This window comes from Leuresthes tenuis, unplaced genomic scaffold, assembly GCF_036924035.1.
Source record: "Leuresthes tenuis unplaced genomic scaffold, fLeuTen1.0.hap1 SCAF_6, whole genome shotgun sequence".
NCBI classification, from domain to species: domain Eukaryota; kingdom Metazoa; phylum Chordata; class Actinopteri; order Atheriniformes; family Atherinopsidae; genus Leuresthes; species Leuresthes tenuis.
In genome coordinates, this window is record NW_027325360.1 from 22,796,244 (window position 1) to 22,810,156 (window position 13,913).

General features: G+C 38.5%; 1 protein-coding gene across 1 annotated transcript; it reads left to right on the forward strand.

Annotated features, from left to right (window-relative positions):
* The first annotated feature begins 8,668 nt into the window (after nt 1–8,668).
* Nucleotides 8,669–11,195, forward strand: tmem230b (transmembrane protein 230b). The gene is made up of 3 exons (XM_072387011.1): nt 8,669–9,013; nt 10,604–10,726; nt 10,840–11,195. The coding sequence occupies exons 1-3, from the start codon at nt 8,918–8,920 to the stop codon at nt 10,978–10,980; spliced, it is 360 nt and encodes a 119-aa protein (XP_072243112.1). The 5' UTR covers nt 8,669–8,917; the 3' UTR covers nt 10,981–11,195.
* Nucleotides 11,196–13,913: the final 2,718 nt, after the last annotated feature.

Below are 13,913 nucleotides of genomic sequence, written 5' to 3' on the forward strand. Positions count from 1 at the left end.
CACGCTCGTCTGAAAAAATGTACAGTCCTGGATCTCCAGCTGCAGAGATGTAATATAAAATTCAGGTGCTCGGTTTGCTTTGTCATGAAATTATCCTTATACAGCTCGGACTCTGGCTCCTCCTGACTTTTTCATCTTGAGAAGGCAGAACAATGTGTCACCATTACACTAACCCCTTCACTTTGACAGATGTCAAATTAATCTAGCCTGTGCAGATTAAGTAAATGTACATAGATTAGACAAGAGAGACTAGTAAAAGTAGAGCGGTTCTGTTGGGAAAGTTTGGATTTTGTTAAGCTGCTTTGGTGGAGACAAATTAAAAGTTCATCTTAGTTGACTGACTATCTATCTATCTATCTATCTATCTATCTATCTATCTATCTATCTATCTATCTATCTATCTATCTATCTATCTATCTATCTATCTATCTATCTATCTATCTATCTATCTATCTATCTATCTATCTATCTATCTATCTATCTATCTATCTATCTATCTATCTATCTATCTATCTATCTATCTATTGTTCTTGTTCTCTTATCACAAAATGCCTCAGCTTTCACAACAATGCAATGCAATAATGTAGCAAAGGCATTATGTAGTCACCTCAAGTTTTCAGTCCTCCCCTCTCCTCTGCGCTGCTCCTCACCACACCATTAACCACTGCCTGACCTTTTCCTCCATGCCCCACAAACCTGAGCCCTTCTCTGCGCGCTCAGATGTTTAGCATGTTTGACTGACTTTTATGTTTCAGGTTAGCTCCTGTGTTGGCACAGTGCAGCAAAGTCTGCAGGCAGAAGCCTTCATAACACAGTACCACCGAGTTTCTCCCACCCACTCAAGTACAGGAAGGAGGCTGGTAATAATGCCCATAAGGTAATTATGAGAGTTATATGTGTATCAAAATGAGCAATGCCAAAGCTCAATATAGCATCATCTTTTTGCTCTTCGGAAAAAATGAGGATACTCTACTTAAGCACAAGGAGATCTTGTAATCTGCAGCCTTTTAGTCAAGCAAACAAGCTTGTTGGATTTTGTCTGAGACAACTTTAGTCAATGCAGTCTTAGTCTTAGTAAAGGGTTTCAGGGTATATTTTCATTGCATCATCAAAAAGATGCCAAAGTATGACAGTCCCCTTAGAAATAAAAATAGGGGCTAGAGTGTGAAATTATCAATAATAATTGTCTTTTTGTTTCTTAACAAATAAATGAGTCAGAGGAAAATCTGATTTTATTTGGATTGATTGTCCTGCAGTTTGACATATTGCTCCCTTTTCCAGCACTAATCTGTTCATTATTCTGAGCAACACTCATCGTCAGTCAGGGCTGCCAAGTGAAAGGGCGGGCGTGCTGCAAGGTGGCCCCAAAGGAGTGAGCAGCTCGCAGTAGATCGAGATTCCATGCCTTGCTCAAGGCCAGGGCATCTGCATTTACCTTCTTTTCAAACTGTTGAGTATTCTTCTGGTTAGAAGCATGTTTGTGCACTGCAGCTCAGTGGACAAATAAAAGCTTGGTGTTGGCTGTTTTCCAGGCTGACACGCAACAGTGTGTTGATACGGTGAACAGCGTGGAGCTTCTACGTGTCTGCAGCTATTTTAATTGGTCAGGGCTAAACAGCCATTCTGGGTCAGTTCAAATTTCTTCCTCTTTGCCAGTGTGTGAAGTAAATCCTTGCTCAATAATATGTGGCCTCTGAGTTAGACTCCACCTGACAGATAGACATCCACCTTAACAAAATGTCAGAGCTTGTTGTCCCTGCACTGCACAATGCCCACTGAAAACTTCAGTATCATCACTCAAATCGGTCTAAATCCAAAGGTCCACGCTGTGAACTCTAAATAAATGGGAAACTTAAAAAAGGTCAGAACAATAAAAATGAGCAACCAGTCTAATAATAGAACAACATTTTCAGATAAGAAAATGCCTGAAAAAATGGCAAAAAGAACTGACAAGAATTCCCACGGAATCCGTTTGACTAAACCAACTTTGGCATTCTCAATGAAAATTTCAACTGATTCTAACTAAACTAATGTTTGTTTGTTTTTTAGTTTAGTTATTTTTAAGCAACTTACGCTCGGTTATCAATTAGATTAGTCTTTATCTAGAATATCTATCCTGCATACAAGCGCGGACACAAATAAAAAAACGCAATCAACGGCACACAACTATCAAGAAAGAGAGGAAACCAACAACATGTAGAAAACACTAGACAGAACTGCCCGACATGAACACCTCTTGGACTCACCTAACTTTGATCTAGAGTCTTACATCCCCACGACTTGGCAGAGTCCCATTTAGACGCGGTTATGATAGCAGAGTCGTGCTGGGAGGCGGTGAGCGGGAGAGCCAAGTGCGCTCATCTCGGAGGGCACCCACATCTGCCGGTTTGATCGCGCGCACCCCCAGGTGCTCCGAGTCTCTTCAGATGATGATGATGATGATGAGCACCAAATCACTCACTGCTCTCTCGATCTACTTTCACACCGAATTACCCCCCACCCCCCACCAACCATCCTCACACTCCCGTTCAGCATCACTCTCCGTGCGTCATCACAGCCAGTCACCGTCGACCCTGCACGACTTTTTAAGCAGTCGTCACTCATCTTGCCAACTGTCAAACGGCGAGGGAAAACAAGGACAAAAGCTGAATGACTTCACTTACCTTAACAGTATTGTCTCCGCTGCAGTCCAGCCAAACTTTGAGACAGATAAATGGAAAATGTTTGCCAAACCAATTCTGAAGAAAAATGCTCAGTTTGATCTTGTTTTCTTATTCTTGTAGTTTTCATTTAGTGACTGGAATGATCTCATGAAGTGCTTTCTCCAACGATAAAAGTATAGATAATGATGCTGTCTTGTGATATTAGTATTTATGTCAATATAGAGATTTTTAACGTGATTATAGCTCCAGACAGCACTTCATACCCTAAATGTCTCCAATGGCTGTATTGGCTGAGACCAATAGTTTTAATAGAAGACAGCTCTACATTTACCACTCACACTTGGTGATCAATCGTCTTTTTTCTATTTTTGTCCTTCCACCATGATAAAGGCGCTTTCTTCCATATTTCAGGTGCTTTGCCTTGGTGGAACTTTCATTTTCCGTAGTGCCTTTATAGCTAGAAATATTTATGATACTCATGGCTTTTTGGAGAGAATAACATTGACAACAACTGCTCTCTTTCTTATTGTTTTTTCCTTTGTATGTAAGTACAACATGACTTCTTTTTTATCTGATGTGACACAACATATGCTGCAAGAAGCTCCTTTTCTACTGCTCCTCAAAGCTTTATCAACCCAAATGTAAATATATTCTATGGCTGTGGGAATCGCAGGGTCTATAAATATTTGACCACTGTGGACAACCACAGGGGTTTTAAAATGAGGTTATAAGTCATAACAGTGGATGTAGATCCTTTGCAGTGTTAAAGTCTGGAACCCGTGGACTTCACCAACTGCTTCCTCCTGTCAGATTCCTTTACAGCAACTGCTTTGACTTACTACATATTTGTGGGTCTTTCTTTTATGGGCTGATATCAAGGGACTGACTCTGCCTTTTAATAAGATTTTACTTCTTAGCTGTAAGAAGCTCTTGGGTTGCTTTCATGTGACGCTTTAAGTCATTGTCCATTTGCAGTGTCAAGTGCAGTCCTGTCAGTGTTGTAGCATTTCACTGAACCAGAGCAGACATTATTGCTCTAATCAATCTATCACAACATCAACAACTGTCTCATCATCAGGGTCTCTATGGCACTCATGGGAATTGCAGTTCCCATGAGTGCCATAAAAGCCTATAACACTGGCTCCACCATTTTTAACAAATTTCATCGTATGTTTTAAATTATACAGCCTTCTTTTCTTTTCCCCTACTTTTGTCTTTCCATTATTTGGAAACAAGTTAATCTGGTTTCACCTGTCAAAATAAGGTTGTTGCATGGCTGGACATGCTGATTTTCATATAAAGGCTCTTGAGGTCCCCACAGGTTTTCATTTTTGGATGAATCCTCTTTTCTTACATTCTTGAAGGCATCTCTTGACTGTAGGCTTCATACACCTTCCTACTCTGTAGCTTTTTGTTGTGAAGAAGCTACTTCTTTTCCCCATGTGGTTGAGTCCTCAGTTTAAGTCAGGTCGAGTGTTCATTGTTTTTTTAAAGCATATGTAGAGATTTTACCTGGGGATGCAGACTGCTTAGTGCACAAGATGTTAAGCCTATCTGTGAAGCAAACAGCTGACAGAGAACAGCTTCTTGCTCAATCGATGAAGACTTTCATCTTACAGTGTCCGTCCTTTTACCCGCTGTTATATCCTGGGAAAAAAAAAATCGACTTAGTCTTGTCAAAAGCAAAATCTCCAGCACACCTCTGAACTCTCTAAAAGTACAAACACAGCAAAAGGCACGGAGTAATACAATTAGAGATTTCTTTTATGTGTGCACAATAAATTGATTGTCATTAAAAACAAATGTCACAGATGGAGTTGATTTAAAATTGACGAACAATTTTCACAGCAATTTAGATTTGAATTGTCATAGCATTTGAGGAGATTAAGTCTATCATTGTGACTGCGTGGCACTAGCACAAACAAGCAAGCCACTTTTCAGATAATTATTTAAGACATCAATAATTGTGTAGTCATGTTACGCAATAAAACAAGCCCCTGAAAACCCTTGCTTAAAAGATATTGACTGACATAATGAAGCAATGAAATGATTCTCACGTTTCCCCTGTACATGCTAATTTCTCTCAAATTGGACCTTGTCAGTGTCTGCTGTGTTTTCTGTTGGAAAAGTGATTACTTGTCTGAGTTGGCCATGCAATGAGGCAGGCTGTTGAGTTTGAAACATACTGAAATCAATAACTCTGCACTGGAATACGCATTTCCTATCACAGAGGCAACAAACCTGAGCTGAGCAGTCAGATTAATGCTGGCATTTACAGTGACATTTAGCTTAATTGCCTATCAAGAAATTTCTCCTCTGGCAGATCTGATTTTGACAAAATCTTAACAAAAAAAAGGGCGACAAGATTTCAGCCATGACATCAGGTAAGTGAAGACAGCTAACGTTACCCCTGCAGCTCACATTGTGATTTCCATTCATTTCTCAGGCAAATTCGTTATGGAATCAATAACTCCCTTTGTCATGTTGCCTCCATATTCTTGAAACCACTGATCTTCTATTTTTCCCCTTTAGTTTCTTTCTATAAGCTGAATGAAAAAAACGAGTTGAGATTGTAGAGGAGAGGTGATAGATTCTCTCGTCATGCTTGATGAAGCTCCTCAGGATGCAGCAGTGAGCTGTCCACCCACATTTAGACTAACTCGAGGCTCACACCTGAAAGATGGATTAAAAAGCAAGCCATCAGAGGCGGTGGACTGGATTTCAAGACTTATCAGTGTGTCGTACAACAGCCGTACTGTATGACAGGTAGTGGTGACATATTATGGTGTGAGCTTCGCATCATTGCTGTCTGACATAAATCCCTTATGAACTGTGCCAAGTGACGGCACCCTGTGATTCAACCGAAGTTCACAGACACTTTTGCAATTAATTGCTCTCGATCATTTGCAGGAATCTGATGTGGTTTGAATCCACAGTGGGCAGTCTCAGTCAGCTTTCTGTTCACCGAAGCAAAAGACACATTAAAAAGTCATTTTACTATATTAGTGGTAAATGTAACATATTAAAGAGGTGATAAAGGTTGGCTGCATCTATATACAATGTTTTAGTCATCCTAAATAAGAAAAAATAGAACATTAACTAGACTTGAAGACCAGAGCCATAATGGCAACAAAAGTTTAGTTTTTAGCTAATGTCAGCACGCTAAAATATGCTCACATAATGTCTACAAGGCAAAAAAGACCAACTCTTATGTGCAATGTTTACAGTGCTTATCTTAAATAAGGACATTTGCAGTCATTAACAAAAGCACTGGAAAAATGATAAGAATTAAAGAATCCCAAAAGCTGTAATTCTTCATTTTGTGGAGAACATGAGAAACATCTTATATGGCAGTTAATCAACATCGTTGGTGTCGCTGAGGAGAAACGGAAAAATGGACAACCCAGCAAGCGAAGTTTTTGCACCAAATTTGTTGCCATTGTGTTAAGAGGATGAAATGGAAAGTCCCACAAAATAGTGGGATTAGCCGTGCACCGAACGTCATAAAAGCCCATCGAATGTTTGTGAAGATATTGTCCAGAGGACAGTAAAACCATCCATGTTACTGTTCAAAATGTGTTCAATATTTGAGCACATGCAAAACTATAAATCAACCTAATTATTTCCTATCTCTACACACATACACACAGCTGGCATGCAAATAAGGTAATTATATTAGACTGTTCAAGCTTGTTTTAAACTTTGAAAATCTTGTTGCTCAGCTGCACCTGTGCTCCACCCACATGATACATTTGATCATTTCCGTAACCTGGTGGCTCGACAAGTAGAAAGGCTGAGTCACAGAGAGACTGTATGATGTTCAAGTGGTATAATGCTTGAGGCTTTTATCTGGCTCTGGGCATGGTTCTATCTGCAGTTGCTGTAATGACGACAGACCCAATTAACTCCACTATGAACAGGGCTCTAATTATGGCCTAAATGCTGCACTTTTACTCTTTAGTGTCATAGTGAGGGCTTGTAAGGGGGGCAAATGCTGCTGTCTTCTTAACACACAGATGCACAAACACAGATATACAGCACACTCACTTTGAGGGTGCTCAGCTTCTTTAATGCTTTTCTGTGCAGGCATCATGGCAGGAATGATCTAACATGACAACACAGTCTGTCCCGCTCTGACTGGTGCCAATCATCTGATTAATTATTCACACTTCCACATATTGCTGGGGCAGCAATATAGTTAAGCTTTTTACAAGAAACTTTGTTTGAAATCGTGAAGCCCATGTGTATATTAGCCAGAGACAGACAGGACGTCTAATCAAAAATGAAAAATTGTCTGAAAAGAGACAGAAAAGGGCTCATCTTTGCTTACAGATAAATTATTCCATCAGTGGACCCATTCAGAGCCCATTCATCCTGAATTTATGAATGCAAAATAATTGCAAATGCATCCAGTCTTGCAGACAAATTAAATGCCATGTTTCTAAATTCAGACTGAGTGGAGGTAAACGACTCATGCAGTGACCTTGATTGTAGGTATTGAACACTCAAGTGAGGAGGCAGAACAGATAAGGGGAGAGACATTTAGGGCACAAAGAAAGATGTAACAGTTAGCACAGCACTGGTGTGCACTACAGAGAAGAGCCAACATTCAAGATTCAAGATTCATTTGATTGGCATTAAGCACAAAGCTTTACATGCAGTCACAGAGCATGAAAATGGCATTTTCAATAAAGCAAAGGGGAAACCTTACCCAATCAATTGTTTAAGTGGGCATATATGGCTCATAAATTACTTTGTGTTTGTCCACTGCAGTTTTTGAGACTGACATGTTTATAAATGGCACTAAAAAAAAGTAAATACATATACTTAATCCCTCTAAAACAAAGAGTCGCCTAAAACAAAAAGTCAATTCTACCAACCTCAGACATATATGTAAATATTCTCAAAAAAGTGAACATCTTCAGTGATGAACAGGAGCACCGTGAAATATGATAAAACAAGTGGTGTGAAACAGCAGCATAGTGACACACAAATAAATGGTTTTAAGGCTTTTACCCGCTTTGTGATCAAAAGCTGGAAACCACAACAAGGCAACTTGTAGTCAAGGTCAGTTACTGCACTAACGAGCAGTTGTGACTCATTCAGCCAAAAGGAAACTCTATATTTGTCCATACAACTGTCCAGTTTTAATTATTCATATCAGGGTGATTATCTGCAGCTGGTACTTTCACGTGTTTTGCCTATTTCATGGTCAGTTGTCCCCAGAACCCATATATTACTCTGCATTATCTGACAATATCTGGCAGAGATGGCTTTGTACCTACATACAAAGAATTGAAACCACCTCTCGCATACATGAGATCATAAACACATACATACATATGTACATATATATCAGTTTCTAATGATGAAAGACTACAATACTCACAAATCATGACTTTATCTTAAAATAAATTATAATAGAAATCCAATATCGTTGTGACCCTTTAATGGTACTATCTTTTTAAGAAATAAGCTAATAATTCCGAATATAATATTTGCAATTTGCATCAAGCTCCTAGTATCTGTTTGGTAAAATTTTCCTTCTAGTGTGTGAAACAAATATTGTGTGTGATGTAGAAAATTGCATTTCTGTTGCTAAAAACAGCCTTTGGAGGAGTATCTCAGCTTCTATTTCGTGAAATTGCCTACAAAATCTGCAGGCTAGACAGAAACATTATCTTCTGAGGCAAAAGTGTGATTATACAGCTGTCCTGAGAGAGCACCTCAGGAAATGAAAATCCGCACACGATGATGAATATTGACACCAGAGGGTCGCAGTCGCCCGGTCATTTTGATAGGATTCTTCCGCGCCCCCTTGTGGCTGAAATCGGATCTCGCGAAGCATTACTTGTGAAACGATTTCTCAAAATAAATGTTTTAAATGTTGTTCTTTGTGATTCTCTTAATGTATTCTAGTCTTGAATAGTGCATATAAAAATGAAATAATGGGAAATAACTAGATTTAGCGAGGGCAATTACGTTTGCGCATGCGCAAAGCCAATTGCTGCGTGTCCACAACGCGGAAGACGCTGGATAAACAATACCCTGCTGTTGTCTCTTCTCATAACTTGTTTTTAGAGATTGAAATTACTTTACCTCACCTCGACCTGAATATTTTACTTCATATTAGCAGGAGTAGCTTAGTACTGGTATGCGGAGCATGTTTGCTACGTCGTTAATGATTCTGTAGATGTGTTTCGTCTGAAACAGTGACAACAGCCAGTTAACAAGCTACCAAGCAGCTGAGAATAATGCCTGCACGTAATATTGTGTCCCATGATTTTCCTAACAGCAAAGTTAGGTACTCCAGGTTAGCCACTGACGATGACGGATACATTGATTTACAGGTAAGACAGGATGGACAATGCTAGGAATAAAAACACGCGAGATTTGGTTGGAAGAGATGAGCCTCAATCAGTGCTCCTCAGCTATTGCTGTGTAATTTATGCCTTATATTATTAGTCATTTACCAGTATTTATTTTCTTGTTATGAGTAAATGAGAGCAAATGTGAAACAGAAATGAAAATGAAGCAGCAGAGGTTAAATGTCCTCCTGTCCAGCCTCTAAAGTGGGTCGCATCCTGCCAACAAGATCCTTAGTTTCCCATAATTCAACTTTTGTTCAGTTCCCCCATAAGCATCTTAATTTACAACAAATAAGTTTTGATCATTTTGAGATTATTTTTAAGAGCTCAGACATTTGCATCTGAGGGAATTGAACTTTTCCAGGGCTTGTATTTAGGGCTGTCTGCACGTGTATAACAGCAATATGCTGTTATAGTGGTTTGCTTGCTAAGTGTTTATGGGATTAAACAACACAACTGTGGCCCTGTAGGAGTGAATTGAGCAATTTAAGAGATGGAGTAAGGGTAGTGTCTTTGAGGGATAGTGGTTTCTTTTTGTATAAAATGTTTTTATCTTTCTGTTTAAAGTGTCCGTTGGGACTGAAATTGTGTTATTAAGCTTAAATCCAGGCTAAAGGAATTTGCCTCTGAATGTTGGCTTATATGACAAGGATTTTGCCAACAGAAAATTTGGATTTAGAAATAAAGAATGTAATAAAATGAATATGTGGGGAAAACAGTCCTGATAAAGATGGGATTCTTTGAAATTGATGCAATTCACTTAATCTCAAAAGTACTGTTCAAGAAATTGAAATCTGAGTTCTCCAGGGCACCATGTTCTCTGCTGCCTCTGAGGATTTCTTTTAAAGTAATTTATATGAGTACTTGGTAATATTTGTTCTGCTACTGAGAGATGATGAGACATGGATGGATGTAGATCTTCTTTCTTTTTATCATTACTTTCAAATTGAGTCATTTTTTTGGAGGGGGGGGGGGTCATTTTAGTAGGAAATAAAACAGATTTATCTAAACAAGCCACCACCAGAGGTTAGATTACACCCAGTAAGCTCAGAAGTTACTTTCTAAATGCAGTAAAGATTTACAGAATGCAGTTTCATGCCTTTTAACCTCTTCTGTTTCATCAGATTTTTTACATGCCTGTTGATTAACTTTTGTTGTTGGTGAAAAAAAAAGCAGCAGTCGAGTTTTTCTTTTACTTTTTGCACATTTGATGGTAACTTTTTAATTCTGACTCCTAACATCCTACGTTCGAGTTGCATTGAATGCAACATAAGTCAAACCTATGATATCATCAGTGTTATTTCTCATATCCATTTATACCTCCTTCAGAGTGTCTGGAGACAATATACAAGTGTTTTCACTGGCAGAATAGTACACCGTATCTTCATTTAAACTTTGATTATTTAAGGGGGGGGGGTATCCTTTGTTATCTTTACAGTTTTGTGAATTTTCATCACAGCAGTTGCAACGACTTTTAAAAATCCATGTCTTTTATGTAATGCATGTGTGAGACAGAAAAGGCATTGTGTGTTGTGGAAAAGTTTATAATTAAACGTTTTTCTTCTTCCGCAGTTCAAAAAGAGTCCACCCAAAGTCCCATACAAAGCCATAGCGCTTGCAGTCGTGCTCTTCTTAATCGGCTCTCTGTTAATCATTATTGGTGCTCTTCTTCTGGCTGGGTACTTTGGAGTCACTGTGAGTAATTTAACAAAGCAGATATATTTACCTTTTCATTTTTATTATCGTTTATATAATGTTGCATTAAACAAACAATTTTTTTCGCCTAATAAGTATTTTCTTTCTGTTAGCACTCAGATCGAACAGTGCCCGTCCTTATCATTGGGATCCTTGTCTTCCTGCCAGGAATTTACCACCTACGTATAGCTTACTATGCATCCAAGGGCTACCCAGGGTATTCCTACGATGACATCCCAGACTTTGATGACTGAACCACAGCAAAGCCTCAGCCTCAGATGATGCATTGTTTTATTGCTTGTACCAAATTCAAAGTAACATAAAAAATGTTTTTTTTGTAAATCACTGTTCCTCTCTTTAAGTTTTTATGCTTAGTAAGCTTATGCCAGATTATTAACAGATAGTATTTGATATGTACATATATTTAGTTTGCTTGTTGAATTAATAAAACTTTAATTTGATTATTTAATATTTGTGTAATGTTGTTTTTATGATTTATGTAATCTATCCTCGCTGCTGAACCATGTTTAATCATCAAAGTTAGATGATGAATGTAAAATCTTAAGTGCCAGATGGTTATGTCTTACACGACAGTCTCCATGTCACAGTGAGGCTGGTCTATAAAACATTTCAGCTGATAATACATTATGTAGAGGGTCATCGTGTGTGTGATCACTGAAATTAAATACAAGACTAATATCGTTTATTACATTATAATCCCTATACTGTTCAGCGTAGTTTTCCTTACCCTCCAGTTAATGCCTCCTTACTCCTCAGATTTGTTCTTTCTTGGAAGATTTAATGTGATTAATTCTAATCCTTTGATCTCCATATGGTGCACCTGGTCTGTGAGAGTAAACATCGTCAAACAGCGTGCTACACAAGCAATTAAGACTGTCATTGACATCCTGCTGACCTGCGTCAACAAACTTTTCCCCCTCTCTAGTCTTGGCTATCGACACATCAATATTAGCATAATATGACAGCGCATCTGTGAAAGGCTACCACCTGAATTTGCATTGCTGCATAACAACACATTTGAACTGGATTGCTGGTAAAGGTTGGACTTCAATAATCCCTTCAGATACCAGGCAACCCACTGCTCAGCAAGGGGATAATTCAGAGTTACTTGCTTTTTCTCTCTATTAAATGTGCCGACTTAATCAGACACCAACCATAGAGTAGCTGGTATTAGCCAGATCAGATTACGTACTTTAAATCAGCTCAGAAACCTTCTCCTCCCCCTCTAAATGATAGCTACAGCTAACAGAATTCCACCATTGTGTCCTCACAAATACATCCTTTAGAACTTGACAGGCTCAGCTAAATATTTGAACACCTTGTACAATATTGCACAGATGTAACAGTGCTTTAACCAAAAAGTTATGGTCACACTGCTCTATATCCTGGCCACAGAATCATTGTGAGCGACTAATAATAAACCAAAGTCAAGCTACAACATAACCATGTTTTATTTGTGTGTATGTTTGTGTTTAGGTCTCAAGGCACTCTTTATGTTTTTGCAACTTTCTTTCATAAATCAGCGTCCTTTGCTTCGGGGTAATGTCTCCTCCTGGTGGTGGCTCACCTGGCTCTGGATTGGCTACTTTAAACCATAATGTAAAGGGAAGACCCCAACGGACCAAAGGCCAAACAGTAAATCATGATTATATGAGCTTAACTTTCACATTCAACTCATTTTAGCGGGACATCACAAGAAGTAGGTTTGAGGTAAGATATTGAAAAACTGAGCCTCGAGCCCTCTTTCGAACCCTTCACTGTCTGTCACTAACGAAAAAAATAAACTATTTTATTCAGTTAGCCAGCAGCCAGGATTAGCATTTGAAAACATATAGCTAATGCTAATATTATAGCTCCTAAAGTCCAGATGGAAACATAATAAAAGTCTCAACTGCAAGATATTTAAATACTCAAATAGACATCAACTGTTTTTTAATATGTCTCATTTGTGGCTAGATTAAAAAAATAACGATTAAAATAATTACTCTATAACAAAATTAGAACTTCTCATGCTAGCTTCGCCTTTAGCTAATGGAAAAGTATTAGCTTAAGATTTGAGTGGCAAGGAGGATAATTCACATTTAAGTTGTTTGTTTTTATATTTAAAAGAGAAATTTGTTTTTACGTCGCCTTTCCCTACTAGATGCAACTATAATGTAAAATTACCACCTTTACAGAAAAATCATGTCAGCTCACTGTAAACATTAATCACTAGCTCGTAGAAAATGTTTTAGTAGGGGTGAGGTTTTCATGGTGTGGCGGGTGGAAAGATCCCATTCTAAGCATTTTAAATGATAAAATGATAATTTGACAAATAAAACATCCTCCTTCTTCTGCTTACGATCAGGGAGAAGTTTTGTTGACGTTAGGAGGCACCTTTTCTCAACATGTCTGTTTTTGGATGTCTTCTGGATGCTGAACCCAACGTGTTTCCCTTTTGTTACAGTCACCAGTCTTTCCCACCGAAAGGCGCTTTTGTCTGAGGCGCTAAAGTACCAACTTCATCAAGTAAGGCAGAGGCAGGTGGGAAATCAACGGAAGTAGGGTATTATACCTTCAATGTAAGAGTTTTTGACCCTCACACTTCCAACGTTACCACCACAGCTCAGGCTCATCTCATTTGTTCTATAAATTGTTCCAGTTATTTAGAAGATTGTTATAACTCCCAAGACTGCACCTTGAGGATGCGAAGGATCAAGGAGAGAGGAATCTTACCAGAGGAGCTGTGAGTGAGGTTACACAGAAAGTTTTTCAGATTGCATGACGTCTGAAGGGGGGCTGCGGTGTGTTCATCCTCCACAGTGAACTGAGTTTAGACAAATATGCTTCCCAAAACAGGTTTAGTGCTTATCTGACAGAAATGTTTAAAATAAGTGGAAGGCTGTAACAAAAAAGAAAGAAACAAGGAGGCTTGACACAATGCATCATTTCACTGTTTTCATAGTTTGCTTTTTTATGTTACAGATTCCTTATGATTAGTTTAATTTGGGGTTGATAAAACCAGAGTGTGTCTGAATGCCAATTGGAACTTAGTATATTAGTATAAGTCAGTGTTCATTTCATTGCGCTTTTAATTGCTTACACAATTTATTAAAACGTGTGAGAATGTCCATTATTGTTATTATATTGTTATTATCATTAGTAGGCGTGGTAGTGATGGTGGTGG

Excerpts from the sequence above, each read along its gene's own strand:
- tmem230b (XM_072387011.1), top strand. The coding sequence starts at position 8,918 with ATGCCTGCACGTAATATTGTGTCCCATGATTTTCCTAACAGCAAAGTT. Across the intron at positions 9,014-10,603 it reads ACGGATACATTGATTTACAG|TTCAAAAAGAGTCCACCCAA; the intron begins GTAAGACAGGAT and ends CTTCTTCCGCAG. Across the intron at positions 10,727-10,839 it reads CTGGGTACTTTGGAGTCACT|CACTCAGATCGAACAGTGCC; the intron begins GTGAGTAATTTA and ends TCTTTCTGTTAG.